General features: G+C 35.7%; 8 protein-coding genes and 2 non-coding genes across 10 annotated transcripts. All coding sequences in view use genetic code 11, as the record gives it.

Moving 5' to 3' along the window:
* Positions 1-411: 411 nt before the first annotated feature.
* On the reverse strand, positions 412-1,083 carry trnV-UAC. Its single transcript has 2 exons — positions 1,045-1,083; positions 412-448 (listed from the first exon to the last, which is right to left on the reverse strand). It is a non-coding gene; the product is annotated as a tRNA-Val (tRNA).
* Positions 1,084-1,288: 205 nt separating this feature from the next.
* trnM-CAU lies at positions 1,289-1,361 on the forward strand. The gene has a single exon. It is a non-coding gene; the product is annotated as a tRNA-Met (tRNA).
* A 114-nt stretch (positions 1,362-1,475) lies between these two features.
* On the reverse strand, positions 1,476-1,889 carry atpE (ATP synthase CF1 epsilon subunit). Its single transcript has one exon. The coding sequence runs from the start codon at positions 1,887-1,889 to the stop codon at positions 1,476-1,478; it is 414 nt and encodes a 137-aa protein (YP_008239255.1).
* Positions 1,886-3,382, reverse strand: atpB (ATP synthase CF1 beta subunit). Its single transcript has one exon. The coding sequence runs from the start codon at positions 3,380-3,382 to the stop codon at positions 1,886-1,888; it is 1,497 nt and encodes a 498-aa protein (YP_008239256.1).
* Positions 3,383-4,164: 782 nt separating this feature from the next.
* rbcL (ribulose-1,5-bisphosphate carboxylase/oxygenase large subunit) lies at positions 4,165-5,595 on the forward strand. The gene has a single exon. The coding sequence runs from the start codon at positions 4,165-4,167 to the stop codon at positions 5,593-5,595; it is 1,431 nt and encodes a 476-aa protein (YP_008239257.1).
* Positions 5,596-7,422: 1,827 nt separating this feature from the next.
* On the forward strand, positions 7,423-7,980 carry ycf4 (photosystem I assembly protein Ycf4). Its single transcript has one exon. The coding sequence runs from the start codon at positions 7,423-7,425 to the stop codon at positions 7,978-7,980; it is 558 nt and encodes a 185-aa protein (YP_008239258.1).
* A 472-nt stretch (positions 7,981-8,452) lies between these two features.
* Positions 8,453-9,145, forward strand: cemA (chloroplast envelope membrane protein). Its single transcript has one exon. It carries the CDS (start codon positions 8,453-8,455, stop codon positions 9,143-9,145), a length of 693 nt encoding a protein of 230 aa, YP_008239259.1.
* Positions 9,146-9,376: 231 nt separating this feature from the next.
* Positions 9,377-10,339, forward strand: petA (cytochrome f). The gene has a single exon. It carries the CDS (start codon positions 9,377-9,379, stop codon positions 10,337-10,339), a length of 963 nt encoding a protein of 320 aa, YP_008239260.1.
* Positions 10,340-16,990: 6,651 nt separating this feature from the next.
* rps12 (ribosomal protein S12) lies at positions 16,991-17,119 on the reverse strand (one part of a trans-spliced gene, as the record gives it). Coding sequence (YP_008239228.1) covers positions 16,991-17,119 — 129 coding nt within the window.
* A 141-nt stretch (positions 17,120-17,260) lies between these two features.
* On the reverse strand, positions 17,261-17,911 carry clpP (ATP-dependent Clp protease proteolytic subunit). Its single transcript has one exon. It carries the CDS (start codon positions 17,909-17,911, stop codon positions 17,261-17,263), a length of 651 nt encoding a protein of 216 aa, YP_008239261.1.
* Positions 17,912-18,248: the final 337 nt, after the last annotated feature.

Raw genomic sequence — 18,248 nt, forward strand, 5'->3', positions numbered from 1 at the left:
CTGTTTTCTTATTTACTCTTTACTTTATTTTTTCTATTTAAAGTTGATCAATTTACATAATGTATCTATAAACAAAGTAATAAATATACTTAAAACAAAGTAGGAATTCGCAAAATGGATAAAATCATTGCAGTTATTATAGGGAAGTCTAGAGATATCCTATTTGAAGGAGGACGGGATTCAAATCAGGGAAAGGATCCTTTCTTCTATTGATTTGATAGAAATTCGTTTTTCTTTTCCTGTCTGTATGATTTTGATTTTCGATGAATGAGCCTTTGGTAATGCTTTTATCTCTATTCTATGTCGCAGGCGCCTATCCAGTCTATAAACAAATACTAATGAGAAAATGAAAACTATACTAAACTAAAGAAAACATAGGATAGAGATCCTAAAATCTAAAAAAGGGCATATTAGGGCTATACGGATTCGAACCGTAGACCTTCTCGGTAAAACAGATCAAACGGATTATTATCGAAATGATTTGAACTGTTTCAAAGACCCAACATGCATTTTTTTGCATTGGGCTCTTTCATAAACTGATTTAAAGATCAGTTAGTCCACCATAGTTTTTCTTTACGGAAAGATAATGAGATGGCTCCCTGTGCTCTGATTGATTTTTTGTATTATGATCTATCTAGGAGCAATACCAAAGTGTTTCAAAGGAGGATTACCTTGACTTAGGTCTGCCTCCGGTCTAAATTAAATCAACCTAAGTGAAATGGAGTCTCTATCGTTCCACTGCAAGAGTTAACTATGAGACTTCATACACCTTAAAGTTCATAGAACGAAAAGAAGTTTTTTGGAGGCCCTTATCCTCATTACGCCTAGCATTTAGTGGGCTGGATATTTACCTTATCAACTAGCAAATCCATAAGGGTTCTATTTGATTAGGCACCTGAATTGGCACCTGAATCGGACTGAACCGACTGTTTGTCAGGCTACTGTTCTCCTATTCTCTCGAATCTATGAAGTAAGACATTGATTTTGCAATAAGATCGATTATGTTCATTGCATAATAAGCTCCTTTGAAAAGCATTGGCGCACGTGTAAACGAGTTGCTCTACCGAACTGAGCTATAGCCCTTATCAGAGATATCTTAACATATAGATAATTTCTTGTCAAGATGAATATTTTCTAATGCCAGAGGATACCCCTTTGATCTGTATCTGTTTAGTATTTAGTTTAGTATTTAGTATATAACAGACCAATAACAGAGCGGTATTGCTTAGAAAAGGGATTCAATATATAATCGATCGAAGTAATGGGTCTTCCTTTGTGGTGATAAATTGCCTACTTAACTCAGTGGTTAGAGTATTGCTTTCATACGGCGGGAGTCATTGGTTCAAATCCAATAGTAGGTAAGTAGGTAGAAAAATTACTAGATAGCATTGGACTTACTTCGCTTCGCTATCTAATAACTTTTTCTACCCCTCTTCCCTTTTTCTTTGTATCAACTATAAACCACTGGATTGTCTTCAATTGGATGGGGGAATCCAATTGACAGCCTCGATTCGTATCCTAGCTCGTCTGAGAGCGAGCTTCGCTTCAACCAAATCTTTCGTACCCTCAGCTTTACTCAAGTTAGCTTCGGCTATTTCAAGTGCCTTTTGAGCTTCTTCCGGATCAATATCACTACCCAGTTCCGCATCATTTCCTAAAATGATGATCTCATTATTAACTATTCTCGCAAAACCGCTCCACAGAATCGCTGTTAACCATTGGTCGTTGAGGAGGCGTATTCTCAAAGGACCCATATCTACTGCTGTGTTAATGGGGGCGTGGTTTGGTAATACGCCAATTTGGCCACTATTAGTGGATAAAATGATTTCTTTCACTTCACAATCCCAAATAATTCGCTTAGGAGTCAGTACATAAAGATTTAATTTCATTTCTTCGATTTGTTCTCCTCTTCTAAGGTTATAGCTTTCGTGCTAGCTTCATCGATGTTACCCACCAAATAAAAAGCCTGTTCAGGTAGGCCGTCTAATTCTCCGGAAAGGATTAGTTGAAATCCCCTAATAGTTTCCGCAAGAGCAACATACTTTCCTGGAGAACCAGTAAAAACTTCTGCCACAAAGAACGGTTGTGATAAGAAACGCTCAATTTTTCTTGCTCTTGCTACAGTTAAACGATCCTCTTCCGATAATTCATCCAAGCCAAGAATTGCGATAATGTCCTGAAGTTCTTTGTAACGTTGTAAAGTTTCCTTAACTCTTTGCGCAGTTTCATAATGTTCGTTGCCAACGATCCGAGGCTGTAACATAGTCGAGGTTGAATCTAAAGGATCTACTGCTGGATAAATACCCTTGGAAGCTAATCCTCTGGAAAGTACGGTAGTAGCATCCAAATGTGCAAATGTTGTGGCAGGGGCAGGGTCGGTCAAATCGTCTGCAGGTACATAAACTGCTTGAATCGAAGTTATAGATCCCTTTTTAGTAGAAGCAATTCTTTCTTGCAAAGAACCCATTTCTGTACTAAGAGTAGGTTGATAACCCACTGCGGAGGGCATTCTCCCTAATAAAGCGGATACCTCTGATCCTGCTTGAACAAAACGAAAGATATTATCGATAAATAAAAGCACGTCTTGCTTATTAACATCTCGGAAATATTCCGCCATAGTTAGGGCAGTTAAACCAACTCTCATACGAGCTCCCGGTGGTTCATTCATTTGGCCATAGACTAGAGCTACCTTTGATTCCTCAATATTTTTTTCATTAATTACTCCGGATTCCTTCATTTCCATATAAAGATCATTTCCTTCACGAGTCCGTTCCCCTACTCCACCGAATACGGATACGCCCCCATGAGCTTTAGCAATGTTATTGATTAATTCCATGATCAGTACTGTTTTACCTACTCCAGCCCCCCCAAATAGTCCTATTTTTCCTCCACGTCGATAAGGAGCTAAAAGATCGACGACCTTAATACCTGTTTCAAAGATGGATAATTTCGTATCTAACTCGATAAAGGCAGGCGCAGATCTATGAATAGGGAACGTTGCACTACTATCTACAGGACCCAAATTGTCAACAGGCTCCCCAAGAACGTTGAAAATTCGTCCGAGAGTAGCTCCACCGACCGGAACACTGAGAGGAGCTCCCGTGTCAATCACTTCCATTCCTCTCATCAACCCGTCCGTAGCACTCATAGCTACAGCTCTAACTCGATTATTTCCTAATAATTGTTGTACCTCACAAGTCACATTAATTTGCTTATCGGCAGTGTCTCTACTCTGGACTACCAAAGCGTTATAAATATAAGGTAACTTGCCTGGGGGAAAAGTGACATCCAGCACGGGTCCAATAATTTGATCGATACGACCTGTACTTTTTTCTTCAATTGTGGAAACCCCGGGAGGAGAAGTAGTAGGATTGGTTCTCATAATTATCACATAATTAAAAAAAGGAATTTGTCGAAATTTTTCTTTTTTTATTGTTGAATAATGCCAAATCAAATCAAAAAAAATCCAAAAGTAAAAAGGAAATGAATTAGTTAATTCAATAAGAGAGAAAAGGGGACCAGGACTTGATTTCGTTGCCCAAGCGAATCCCATTCAATCGTTTACTCATGGAATGAGTCCATTGGAAAGTTCAATCAATCTTTTTTTTCATATACATTTTGCCTTTTGTGGAGGATCTGTGCCTACTCTACTTTCCTATCTAGGACTTCGATATACAAAATATATACTACTGTGAAGCATAGATTGCTGTCAACAAAGAATTTTATTAGTATTTAGTTAGGTATTTGCATTCAAAATAAGAAAAGAGAACTATTAAGAACTTGTAAAATAAGGATTAGGAATTAATTTGGGTTGCGCTATATCTATCAAAGAGTATACAATAATTATGGATTTGGTAAATCAAATCCATGGTTTAATAACGAACCGTGTTAACTTACCATAACAACAACTCAATTCCTATCGAATTCCTATATTGGAATTCCTATAGGATAGAACATACACAGGGTGTACGCATTATATATGAATGAAACATATTCATTAACCTAAGCATGCCCTCAATTTTCTTTAATGAGTTGATATTATATTAATTGAATATCCTTTTTGTTTTACGAGATTTTTGCTAAAGTTTCATTTACGCCTAATTAACATCGAGTAGACCCTGTTATTGTGAGAATTCTTAATTCAAGAGTTATAGGGAGGGACTTATGTCACCACAAACAGAAACTAAAGCAGGTGTTGGATTTCAAGCTGGTGTTAAAGATTATAAATTGACTTACTACACCCCAGAGTATGAAACTAAGGATACTGATATCTTGGCAGCATTCCGAGTAAGTCCTCAGCCTGGGGTTCCGCCCGAAGAAGCAGGGGCTGCAGTAGCTGCCGAATCTTCTACTGGTACATGGACAACTGTTTGGACTGATGGACTTACCAGTCTTGATCGTTACAAAGGACGATGCTATCACATCGAGCCTGTTGCTGGGGAAGACAACCAATGGATCTGTTATGTAGCTTATCCATTAGACCTATTTGAAGAGGGTTCCGTTACTAACATGTTTACTTCCATTGTAGGTAACGTATTTGGTTTCAAAGCCCTACGTGCTCTACGTTTGGAGGATCTACGAATTCCCCCTACTTATTCAAAAACTTTCCAAGGCCCGCCTCATGGTATCCAAGTTGAAAGAGATAAGTTGAACAAGTACGGTCGTCCTTTATTGGGATGTACTATTAAACCAAAATTGGGATTATCCGCAAAAAATTATGGTAGAGCGTGTTATGAGTGTCTACGTGGTGGACTTGATTTTACCAAAGATGATGAAAACGTAAACTCACAACCATTTATGCGCTGGAGAGACCGTTTTGTCTTTTGTGCCGAAGCTATTTATAAATCACAGGCCGAAACCGGTGAAATCAAGGGGCATTACTTGAATGCGACTGCGGGTACATGTGAAGAAATGATTAAGAGAGCTGTATTTGCAAGAGAATTAGGGGTTCCTATTGTAATGCATGACTACTTAACTGGGGGATTCACCGCAAATACTACTTTGGCTCATTATTGCCGCGACAATGGCCTACTTCTTCACATTCACCGTGCAATGCATGCAGTTATTGATAGACAGAAAAATCATGGTATGCATTTCCGTGTATTAGCTAAAGCATTGCGTATGTCTGGGGGAGATCATATCCACTCCGGTACAGTAGTAGGTAAGTTAGAAGGGGAACGCGAAATGACTTTAGGTTTTGTTGATTTATTGCGCGATGATTTTATTGAAAAAGATCGTGCTCGCGGTATCTTTTTCACTCAGGACTGGGTATCCATGCCAGGTGTTATACCGGTAGCTTCAGGTGGTATTCATGTTTGGCATATGCCAGCTCTGACCGAAATCTTTGGGGACGATTCTGTATTACAATTTGGTGGAGGAACTTTAGGACATCCTTGGGGAAATGCACCTGGTGCAGCAGCTAATCGAGTGGCTTTAGAAGCCTGTGTACAAGCTCGTAACGAAGGGCGCGATCTTGCTCGCGAAGGTAATGAAATTATCCGAGCAGCTTGCAAATGGAGTCCTGAACTAGCCGCAGCTTGTGAAGTATGGAAGGCGATCAAATTCGAGTTCGAGCCGGTAGATACTATTGATTAACTAGATAAAACTAAAGATAAAGAAGGTATAAATAAAAAAGAAACGAAATAAAAAGAGAAAAAAATCAGTTATGAAATGCAGTAATTCTTCTTTATTCTTCTAATTGATTGCAATTAAACTCGGCTCAATCTTTTTTTTCTAAAAAAGATTGAGCCGAATAAAAATAGATCATGATATGATCATGAGACTTGACAAATTGAGATTCGTCTATTCTATATATCTAGAATATATATATTAAGGTATAATACAATAAAGAAATACAAATAAAATAATAAAATAATAAAATATAGTATTATCATATGATAATGATGAATGAAAAAAGACATAGTTTGGAAGTTAGACCTTTTTATAGGACTCTCTTTCAATTTCAAAAAAGAGGACGTTTGAAACTTTTAACAGGCGTAATCGTGAGTCAACAAGTGACTCGAACTGTGTGTAAAAAAAGAAGCATTTTTTTTTCAAAATGCTAGAACTAGATAAGGAAGTTTTCTATAACCTTGAGAAAAAGGATAAAAAGGTAGTTTTTTTTAGTTTATGACTCCGATCAAGAGCGAGAAATCCTTGATTTGGGATTGGACATAGAACCTGGACCCATCGTAGAGACGTTTAGTTCAAAAGAAAGGATCGTATCCTGATGGTAAGAATTATACTTTCGTGGAAATACAGCGCTATAGACTTCAATGCGGTAGAGTAGACGTTTTGTTTCTAATTTTTCTGGACCAAACCTCCGCTCCGACCCAACGATACAATGAATTTTTTCTGTTCATATTCATAAATAAAAAAGATTCGGAATCGCAATGCTACTATTTGCGTCCAGAGGAGTATTTGGAATAATATTCTTCTATAATCCATTATTGCGGGGGGTCTTACTAACAGGGCTTCGCTGCACGGGACAGGTCTTCGTCGAAAAGCTAACTCCACCCGGCATTTTCATACCCTTTCTTTGGGTGGTATATCGCCTTTTAAAGTCTAAGAGGGTAGTAGGGGATCTATAGTAGGTAAGATAATTTGCCCTTTGATTTTGATTGAATATACTATTTTTCCGCCTTTACCACGCATTATTGTATGCGCTTCTAGAGAAGTATGTATGCAGGAAGTAAATTCTAACCGCTTTCTTTTGAATCCAATTTCAAATTAGATTAGAAAGATAGAAAGGCCATGAGGATGGGAAAATCAAAATAAAATCTTTTTAATTAGTTCTCCTTTTTTGGAATTTTCTTATTATCCTTTCATTTTTTTTACAGAATATTTTTCAAACTAAAAATAAAAAATACAATACAATAGTCAATATTCCTTATAATAGATATACTTAATTATATCATAAGAATCTTAAGATATTTTTCGACTAGATAGAAATAGTAAATTTGAATTGAGACACCTATTCCATGACGGATTTAAACTTACCTTCTATTTTCGTGCCTTTAGTAGGCTTAGTATTTCCGGCAATTGCAATGACTTCTTTATTTCTTTATGTGCAAAAAAATAAGATTGTCTAGTATTTTTTAGTGTAAGTAATATAATATGGTAGGGTATGTGGCTTTTTCTACACACACTTTCTACACACAAATGAAAAACGGTTATGGATGCGGATATAGGCTACGAGCATAAATGCATGAATATGCAGAGCCAGGTATAGCGAGTTTTATTTTATTTATTTTAATTGAATCAACGAATATTTTTTGAATAGAAAGTCAATGTATCTAACCTATTATTTCACAGGAGTACTAGTTGCTGAAGGCGATTTCAGAATCAAAAAAAGTAAAGTCAAAATTATTTAGCTTATTCTCTCAATTTCAATCGACCGCTGCTGGATTTAGTATATCTAATATGAATTGGCGATCAGAACACATATGGGTAGAACTTCTAAAAGGTTCTCGAAAAAGGGGTAATTTTTTCTGGGCCTGTATTCTTTTTCTAGGTTCACTAGGATTCTTATCGGTTGGGATTTCCAGTTATCTTGGTAAGAATATTATATCTATACTTCCATCTCAAGAAATTCTTTTTTTTCCGCAGGGGGTCGTGATGTCTTTCTACGGAATCGCAGGCCTATTCATTAGCTCCTACTTGTGGTGTACTATTTTGTGGAATGTAGGTAGTGGTTATGACCGATTCGATAGAAAAGAGGGAATAGTGTGCATTTTTCGTTGGGGATTCCCTGGAATAAAACGTCGCGTCTTCCTTCGATTCCTTATGCGGGATATCCAATCAATTAGAATTCAGGTTAAAGAGGGTCTTTATCCTCGTCGTATTCTTTATATGGAAATCCGGGGCCAGGGGATCATTCCCTTGACTCGTACTGATGATAAATTTTTTACTCCACGAGAAATTGAACAAAAAGCTGCCGAATTGGCCTATTTCTTGCGCGTACCAATTGAAGTATTTTGAGGTATCTTTTTTGAACTGAGTTGAATGAAGAAAAGAAGAATTGGAAGAAGAAAAGTTTTCTCAACACAGGGAGGAAGTCCCTTCTAAATTGGATTTGTTATTGTAAGGGGATTTTTAAGTATTTATCTAAAGGAAGGAACAAACGAGGATAAGAGAAATTTGCTTTTAATTTTTTTTATCCAAGTTAGATATATCGCATACTATTCTTCCTTTTTCATCCGAAAGGGCTTTTTTTTATTCTATTTCACTATTTCATTCCATCTAGATCTAAGAAAGAACCCAATGCACTGAAATTCCACTAATAACTAATATACAAAAAAGAAGAATAGATACAGGGTATCAAACCTATAGAGTTTTTGCTTCAAAGAAATAGAAATATCATGAAATAGAAATATCATCATATAGAGTCAGGGAATGGAATAGAGTCAGCGAATGAAGCATATTCATTAACAACTCCATTTACAGATCAAAAATGAAAAAAAAGAAAGCATTGCCTTCTTTACTATATCTTGTATTTATCGTACTTTTGCCTTGGGGGGTCTCTTCCTCATTTAACAAATGTCTGGAACTTTGGATTAAGAATTGGTGGAATACCAGGCAATCCGAAACTCTCTTAACTGATATTCAAGAGAAAAGGATTCTAGAAAGATTCATAGAATTAGAAGAACTTTCTCTCTTGGACGAGATGATAAAAGGGAAACTAAAGACACATGTACAAAAACCTCCTACAGGAATACACAAGGAAATAATACAATGGGTCAAAATAAATAATGAGGATCATCTCCATACCATTTTGCATTTCTCGACAAATATAATCTGTTTGGCTATTCTAAGTGGTTCTTTTTTTCTGGGTAAAGAGGAACTTGTCATTTTGAATTCTTGGGTTCAGGAATTCTTCTATAATTTAAATGACTCAATAAAAGCTTTTTTTATTCTTTTAGTTACTGATTTTTTTGTTGGATTTCACTCCACCCGTGGTTGGGAACTAGTAATTCGTTGGGTCTACAACGATTTTGGATGGGCTCCTAACGAGCTTATTTTCACTATTTTTGTTTGTAGTTTTCCAGTAATTCTAGATACATGTTTGAAATTTTGGGTCTTTTTTTGTTTAAATCGTCTATCTCCTTCGCTTGTAGTCATTTATCATTCAATTAGTGAAGCATAAATTCATTTGATCTCCCGATATTAATATTAATCAAATTAGCAAGCATCTTTTTTTAGAAAGAAAGCCCTTTTCCATTTTAGCAAAATTCTTTCTATTTATACCTACTTTAAGGTATTCATCATTGCAGTACAACTGTTGCAGTAGAATGACAACAGATTCGTGTATAGGGAACTAGATTAGCTTAGCTACCTATCTAATTTATTGTAGAAATTCTGGGATCTGCGATTGGACATGGAAAATAGAAATACTTTTTCTTGGGTAAAGGAACAGATAACTCGATCGATTTCTGTATCGATCATGATATACGTAATAACTCGGACATCTATTTCAAATGCATATCCCATTTTTGCGCAGCAGGGTTATGAAAACCCACGAGAAGCAACTGGACGAATTGTATGTGCCAATTGCCATTTAGCTAGCAAGCCCGTCGATATTGAAGTTCCCCAAGCTGTGCTTCCCGATACTGTATTTGAAGCAGTTCTTCGAATTCCTTATGATATGCAATTGAAACAAGTTCTTGCTAATGGAAAAAAGGGAGGGTTGAATGTAGGTGCTGTTCTTATTTTGCCCGAGGGATTCGAATTAGCGCCGCCCGATCGTATTTCCCCTGAGTTAAAAGAAAAGATAGGAAATCTTGCTTTTCAGAGTTATCGTCCCGATAAAAAAAACATTCTTGTGATAGGCCCTGTTCCCGGTAAGAAATATAGTGAAATTGTCTTTCCCATTCTTTCCCCTGATCCTGCTACGAAGAAAGATGCTCATTTCTTAAAATATCCCATATATGTAGGGGGAAACCGAGGAAGAGGACAGATCTATCCTGATGGTAGCAAGAGTAACAATACAGTCTATAATGCTACGTCAACAGGTATAGTAAGAAAAATACTACGTAAAGAAAAGGGGGGGTATGAAATATCCATAGTTGATGCATCAGATGGACGCCAAGTGATTGATATTATACCTCCCGGACCAGAACTTCTTGTTTCAGAGGGGGAATCCATCAAGCTTGATCAACCATTAACAAGCAATCCTAATGTGGGAGGTTTTGGTCAGGGGGACGCAGAAATCGTGCTTCAGGATCCATTACGTGTCCAAGGCCTTTTGTTCTTCTTCGCATCCGTTATTTTGGCACAAGTTTTTTTGGTTCTCAAAAAGAAACAGTTTGAAAAGGTTCAATTGTACGAAATGAATTTCTAGGTCCCGGGATTTCTTACCATCAAGTTGGTAAAAAGCCTCGATTTATTGGCAATTGCTAGAATTATCTATGATCTATTTTGGAAATCCTTTTTTTGTTTAGACTGCTTTTTGTTTATGAGATGTCTGGAATTCCTTATTTATATCCCATGCAAAAGAAGAGAATCCAAGGCAAAGGCGAGAACAATCAAATTAAAATTTCTTCTTTTTCGGAGGGATTGCAGGTCTTCTTAATCGTCTATTCGGCACAAGAAAAAGGCTTTTTCTTGTGCCGATTCTTCTTGTATCAAAATAAGAATCCTTTTTCTTCCTAATTCGTCAAAGATTACTATTTCTTCTTTATTCGGGTCTGTCTCTTGGACCTCTTTTTCTTTTGCTTAGGTTTAGCCGAGGTAGTGGACAAACAGAGGGGAAGAAAATATGGCGGGGGAAAAATTTCTTGTGATTGTGAGCAAATTGCTTGGCTTGTTTAATTAAGTTCAACTTCCAATTTACAGAAATTTTGCAAAAAAAAGTAAACTCTTCCATTGAAGGTTTTTTTATTTTTAGGCTAGTTGAATAGTTTTGATTAAGGTTTTATTAGTTTATTACTCGAAACTAAATCAAGGATTTTCAGGATACTTCCTTCGTGGAATAAGATATTGGATCCTCGAGTGATCTCTTTTTCTTGTTGCTTCATAAGAGTGAATCGAATAGATTCAATTCGCGTTATAAGAGTAAAATAAAAATTCCGCGGGTCCTTTCCGCTCTAATCAGATAAAGGGGGGTAAGGACCCGCTAAGCTCCTACTTTTTCATGTTTACAATCTGGTCCCTCCGATTACTATAGAGATGAACCCAATCCAGAATATGAACCATAAAAGAAAACACCTACTAAACCAATCACAGCAATACCAGCTACAGTACCTATCAGCCAAAGAGGAATTCTTCCAGTAGTATCGGCCATTTCCCCTACTTTCCTCCACATTTTATCAATTGGTCATGCTAGAGACAAAAACAGTCATGGGTAGTTATAAGGATGGTATCCTTCCAAATGGGATAAGAGAATTCTTATTAGTCTCTTTCTTTCTCTCAATTGAAGAAGTAATTGGAAAATAAAACAGCAAGTACAAAAATGAGTAATAAACCCCAGTATAGACTGGTACGATTCAATTCAACATTTTGTTCATTCGGGTTTGATTGTGTCATAGTTCTATAGTTGGAATTTGTTTTATCGTTGGATGAACTGCATTGCTGATATTGATCCCAAGAAAAAAACAGTAGGTACAGCTAGTCCGTGAATAGCCAGCCATCGCACTGTAAAAATAGGATAGGTTCGATCTATGGTCATTGAGGGCCTCCTAAAAGGATCTACTAAATTCATCGAGTTGTTCTAAAGAATCAAAACGGTCGGTTATTAACGGAATTCCTTGTCGGCTTTCCGTGAAATACTCGTTTGGCCTAGGACTTCCAAACACGTCATAAGCTAAACCCGTACTGACAAATAACCAACCCGCAATGAATAGGGAAGGTATAGTAATGCTATGAATAACCCAGTATCGAATACTGGTAATAATATCAGCAAAAGAACGTTCTCCCGTGCTTCCAGACATGCTGAACTCCCAAAATTTTTGTACATTCAAAAAAGGAATTGATTCCGTAAAAGATGGGATCGACCAGTAAATAGAAAATTACTGATATTTCATCCTTGTGAGATTGTCAATTTTGTACCAAAGGTGTATTTTGAGTATACCGAATTAGTATAGCTATCCTTCCTATGGCACAGCAATCTGGTTTTGCCTGGTTCCGAAACATAATTACTTTTTTATTTTTTTTTGTCTATAGGTAAGCTATATGTTATTCAAGGCATCAATAGAAAACCCCATTTTTGTAGGTTCTACTTACTTTTCATTGGCTTCGGAATAATAGAGTAATTCGGAATAGCAGCCAAAATCTTGGGAAAATCTAAGTTAATGATCAATAGGTTTGGATAAATAATTTAGGAAGGATATTCTCATACTGACACAATACAAGGACAAGTATATGTGAAATCTATCCTTTCATAATTCGTAATTCATCCTTGTATTGTTTGTTGGATTAGGTCTAACTTTCTTGACCAAACTGCGAGCGCGGAACTTTACGAGATGAAATAGGGAAAGACAGAAGATAGAATAGAACTTAAAAGGATAATTGAAGTGACTCGTCTTCGAATCTACTTTGGTTGGAGTTCGAAAAAGGAATAAAAATAAAGTAAATTCAAGGAAGAGCTTTCTTTTTTTTTTTTAACAGCCCCTTGGCAGGTCGTGGAATGCTTTTGTTCTCCTCTTATTCCATATGGAATACAATCAGTTAAAATAAGAAGGAATAGGGGAATATTCGATCGTTCACTCCAAAAAGAGGGTCCTATTGAAAAAGAAATTATCCAAAATAGAAAGAAGTTTTTTTTTTCAAATTCAATTGTTTATTTATCTCTTATTCAAAAATTTCCCTGAAAATTGAATTTCTTTTTTTCATTCAATGGGGTTAGATGATCTAGTTCTTAATATTATTACTTTACTCAATTGACAAATTCCACAACAAATCTCTTGATTCGGAATTAGGGACTCATGTATCATCTGATGAATCCACTTTCTTTTACACTTCTGTATCTTACTCTATCTTGTTTTTTAGTATTATCTAAAATAACTGATGAATTATGAATTTTCCATAACTTAGGTAAATGCTTTACCAACATATGTAGTGTAGTAAAAAAAAATAAATGGAATTTAACTCTTTCATGCTTACTTTAACTAGTTATTTTGGTTTTCTACTGGCTGCTTTAACTATAACCCCAGCTCTATTTATTGGCTTGAACAAGATACGCCTTATTTGAATTGACTGAATAATTATAATTCAGAAAAGAAAAATCTTTCTTTGGGATTCCTGGCATTCTACGACTCTTTTCCAGACTAATTAGGAATTCTTTTCTTGGTCATTGAGATTCGTGGATAATTTAGAGTACTATTTAGGGATAGATCGTACCTCTTTTTTTATCCCCTCGAACAAATCGAAATGATTGAAGTTTTTCTATTTGGAATCGTCTTAGGCCTAATTCCTATTACTTTAGCGGGATTATTCGTGACTGCGTATTTGCAATACAGGCGTGGGGATCAGTTGGATCTTTGATTGAGTCATTTTTTTTTTGATTGACCTCCTCCAGACCAGAGAGGAGGTCAAATTGAAATTGGAGTTACAATTCAATTTTGTTAAGTTATTTTACTCTGCTTCGACATAAAATAGATGGAATCACGCTCTGTAGGATTTGAACCTACGACATCGGGTTTTGGAGACCCGCGTTCTACCGAACTGAACTAAGAGCGCTTTCATTCATTCAAAAAGAAAATCTTTTTCTATTCCTAATGTATCTCACGTACGTATAGTCTCCACAAATTCAAGTTATACCCACTTTACTTTAATTGATCTCGTCGCTACTGCCTATAAAGAAGAAAGAAGTAATAGGTAGGGATGACAGGATTTGAACCTGTGACATTTTGTACCCAAAACAAACGCGCTACCAAGCTGCGCTACATCCCTTTTCCAAATTAAATTGTTGTACAATGCCATTGTACACAATTCCTGTCTTCTTTTCCACATCATAATTTTCTTCTTCTTTCTTTCTCTATCTATATATAGAACCCTCGTGTCATTTCTTCTTTTTGGTCTCATATAATTAAGGAATTATATACATATAAAATCCAATATAATTTCGCCTATAAAAGAAGGATTACTTTTCCTTGGTAATATATAGGAAGAAGGGGTCATCTTTTTCTTTTTTAGGGATAGGAAAATTTCGTCGATATGGTTCATTTTATATATAGCATAACAATCTTGGGCAAGAGTTTATGATCATATATGTATTCCAACAAGGAAGGAGGATTTTCAATGCGGGATATAAAAACATATCTCTCTGTAGCACCCGTGCTAAGTACTCTATGGTTTGGTGCTTTAGCAGGTTTATTGATAGAAATTAATCGTTTATTCCCAGATGCTTTGTCATTCCCTTTTTTTTAATTCTAGTTATTGCTATGGGAGGGATAGATTTCTTCGTGATATGACAAAATTTGATCCTTTTCAATCTTTTTTTAGTATCGGAAGGAAAAAGAAAGAAAAGATGGATTGGGTTGAACCTCAGAGTCATTAAAAATTTGGTAAACCCCATTTTTGAAAATAGAAATTCAATTTAAAGGGGTACCCAAGCTAAATAAGGCCTCAGAAATCAGAGCATAGAAAAGGCGGGGCTGGCTAATTAAATGAAAGGATTTCGAACCAAAATCTTTGCTAATTCGACAAGGATTGTATTCTTTAATTATTTCTCTATTTTTTATTACTTAATTAAAGAATAAAAAAAAATTATTCTAATGAATTTTATTCTTCTTCTTCGGATTCAAAATAGAAGAATAAAAGAATAAGTAGAAGAATTAAGTTAAGTCAATCCAAAAAGAAAAGGAGGTTCATGGCCAAGGGAAAAGATGTTAGAATCAGAGTTATTTTGGAATGCATCAGTTGTGTTCGAAAAGGTGCCAATGAGGAATCGACGGGGATTTCTAGATATAGTACTCAAAAGAATCGCCACAATACACCCGGACAATTAGAATTCAAAAAATTTTGTCGTTATTGTCGCAAGCATACGACTCATCACGAAATAAAGAAATAGGAACATCGTGTGTTTGATCTTTCCAAACAACAGAAAGAGTAAGAACTTCATATTTAATATATAAAGAAAACATAGTATAGAATACAAAATACAAATCAACTCATCTGATTTCCGGTAGATATTATTTCATATGTATAGAGGGTATTCATATACTATAATATGAATCAAATAAGATATGGATCAAAGAAAAACTACTTCTTCTGGATCCTAAATTAATAAAATAAAGAAGTGAATTTTCAAATTTTCAAATTTTAAATAAGGAATAAATCATGTATACATCTAAACAACCTTTTCTTAAATCTAAGCAACCCTTTAGTAAATCCAAGCAAACTTTTAATAAATCCAAGCAACCCTTTCGTAAATCCAAGCAAACTTTTCGTAAATTCAAGCAACCTTTTCGTAAATCTAAACAACCTTTTCGTAGGCGTCCCCGGATTGGCCCGGGAGATCGAATTGATTATAGAAACATGAGTTTAATTAATAGATTTATTAGTGAACAAGGAAAAATATTATCGAGACGAATAAATAGATTAACCTTGAAACAACAACGATTAATTACTCTTGCTATAAAACAGGCTCGTATTTTATCTTTCTTACCGTTTCGTAACTATGAGAACGAAAAGCAATTTCAAGCCCAGTCAATTTCAATAATTACAGGTTCTAGACCCAGAAAAAATAGACATATTCCTCAATTAACGCAAAAGTACAATTCCAATCGAAACTTAAGAAACAACAACCAAAATTTAAGAAACAACAACCGGAACTTAAGTTCCGATTGTTGATGTTTTATTCGAATTCGAAAGGGCCAGACCTATATATATTATAAAGAAAGTAATCCAGCTCGTTGATTCCTACCACTTAATCTTAATTTATTGTATCTTCCCGGAGTTCCCTCTCCGGGAATTCATCTTTTATTATTCCAGTATATTACTTTATTTATACCTTTAATTGATGATCTTTATTTTATTGGAAATCGTGTAAAGATTATTTGGATTTGATACAGCTACTTGTGCAAGCATTTTACGATTAAGAATCAATTTCTTCTTGTACAGGTTGTGTATTAATTTACTATAACTATCGAATACTTTATATACCCGCGTTGCTGCGTTTATCCGAGTGATCCACAAACGACGAAAATCCCTCTTTTGCCTACCTCTATCTCGATGAGAGGAAACAAAAGCTCTTTTTACCTGTTGGGTAATCATTCGATTAAGTCTTAAATGAGCCCCTCTAAAGTTTGAGGCAAATGAACGCATTTTTGTTCGTCGTCTCCGGGCTATATATCCTCGCGGAACTCTGGTCATTGAATCAAATTAACCTTAATGAATAACTAATGATTTCTCTTCTTTTAGCCACCCTTTTTCTCATTAATAACAAAACTAATTATTCCGATATATAAAATATTAATTCCAATGGCTTTTGCTATAGTAACCTTCCCAACCACGATTTTTTATTCCACTCCGTTCAGTTATTTCTATACGAAATAACAAATTCATTCTAATAATACTAAAAAAAATAGTGGGTTCCATCGTTTCTATGGTTCCCTTTTAAACGGTGAGGCCCTCTCTATACACCGGAGCCCTTTCTTTCATCAAAAGGTATTGCGAACTTGTATAGTCCACATTCTTTGGCTCTACCTATCCATTATAGAGTAAATAGCTCTTTTCACAATAAGAGTTATCCATACAGTGACGGTATTTAATTATGAAAGTTGGCTAAGTAGCTGACCCTGTTAGTCCGTTCTTTTAAGATAAAGGAGCATAAGCCTTTTTCTTTTTATTACTATTTCCTCCGCTTAATGGATAACCATTTGCTACCAATGGGAGAATTGCTTCTTATTTCCAATTTAGATAATTGGATTTGCACCAAAGGAAACCATAAATTCCATATACCATAGAAATCTAGGATAGAGAAGCTATATCCTATTCATTGGTACTAATCATGGATACTTCAATTTTTTTTATATTTGTTTGAAGTCATGATCTGAACGAGTCGCACATACACCCTAGCACATGTTCCTCGACGCTGAGGGCATCCTTTAAGCGCGGCCGTTTTTCGAGCATTTCGTATTGGCTGTCTTGCGTTTCTAATAAGTTGTTTAACCGTCGGCATGTTGTATGTATATAGAAAAAAATGGATTGGTTTAGATCCATCTTAACCTGATGATTGCTCATCATGAAGTCTTTCTATTTTCTATTAAATCGAGGAAAACACGAATTTAGCTGTGAAATAACTTTACAAGAAATCCGGACACTACCAATCCTTAAACATTTCTGGAAACCACACTGGATCAGTATCGCAGTGCTTGTCAATCATTTCATCCCCTACAATATCGACAAGTCCATAAGCTTTGGCTTCGTCTGCTGACATAAAAACATCCCTTTCCATGTCTTCGGATACAACCCAAAAAGGCTTGCCTGTTCTTACTGCATAAACCCTTGTGATCATTTCGCGAACTTTGTGTAACTCTTCTACTTCTAGTAAAAATTCTGGTGTCCTTGCCCGATAATAAGCACTAGCAGGTTGGTGAAGCATAATCCTCGCGTGAGGGAATGCTATACGCTTGGTGGGTTCTCCTCCAAGCAGAATGAAGGACGCCATGGAGGCGGCTATTCCGAGGCATATTGTATATATATCTGGTGTCACCGTTTGCATCGTATCAAAAATAGCCATTCCTGAGATTAGCCACCCGCCTGGGGAGTTTATAAACAAAAAAATATCACTAATTCCATCTTCTATACTCAGATATACCATGAGACCTGTAATATGATTCGTGATCTCGCAACGAATCTCTTGACCTAAAAAAAGTGTCCTTTCTCGATACATAACATTGTATAAGTCAACCCAAGTCGCTTCTTCATCTCCAGGAATCCGGTAAGGTACTTTTGGAACACCAATGGGCATATTAGATTAATATTATTAAATTTAAGTAAGAAAACCACACTTTAATATGGAAACGTAAGAATGGAACAGAAAGAAAGAATCCGCAGTTTATTGTCTTAATTTTTATTCTTATTCTATATGAATATTATAGATTCTATTAATACGTAGATTGAAAGGTTATACATATAAGGAATGTAAGACAGATTGAATAAAGAAAAAGGAATGGGTGATTTGAATGCTAAACAAAGAGGGGTAGCGATCTATTCTTCGTTTTTTCCAAATTGGCCAAGTTACCCATTGCATATTGGCACTTATCGAGTATAGAATAGATCTGCTTCTCTTTCTTCTTATGAACAGA

Source organism: Triticum urartu, chloroplast, assembly GCF_056163025.1.
Source record: "Triticum urartu chloroplast, complete genome".
NCBI lineage: Eukaryota > Viridiplantae > Streptophyta > Magnoliopsida > Poales > Poaceae > Triticum > Triticum urartu.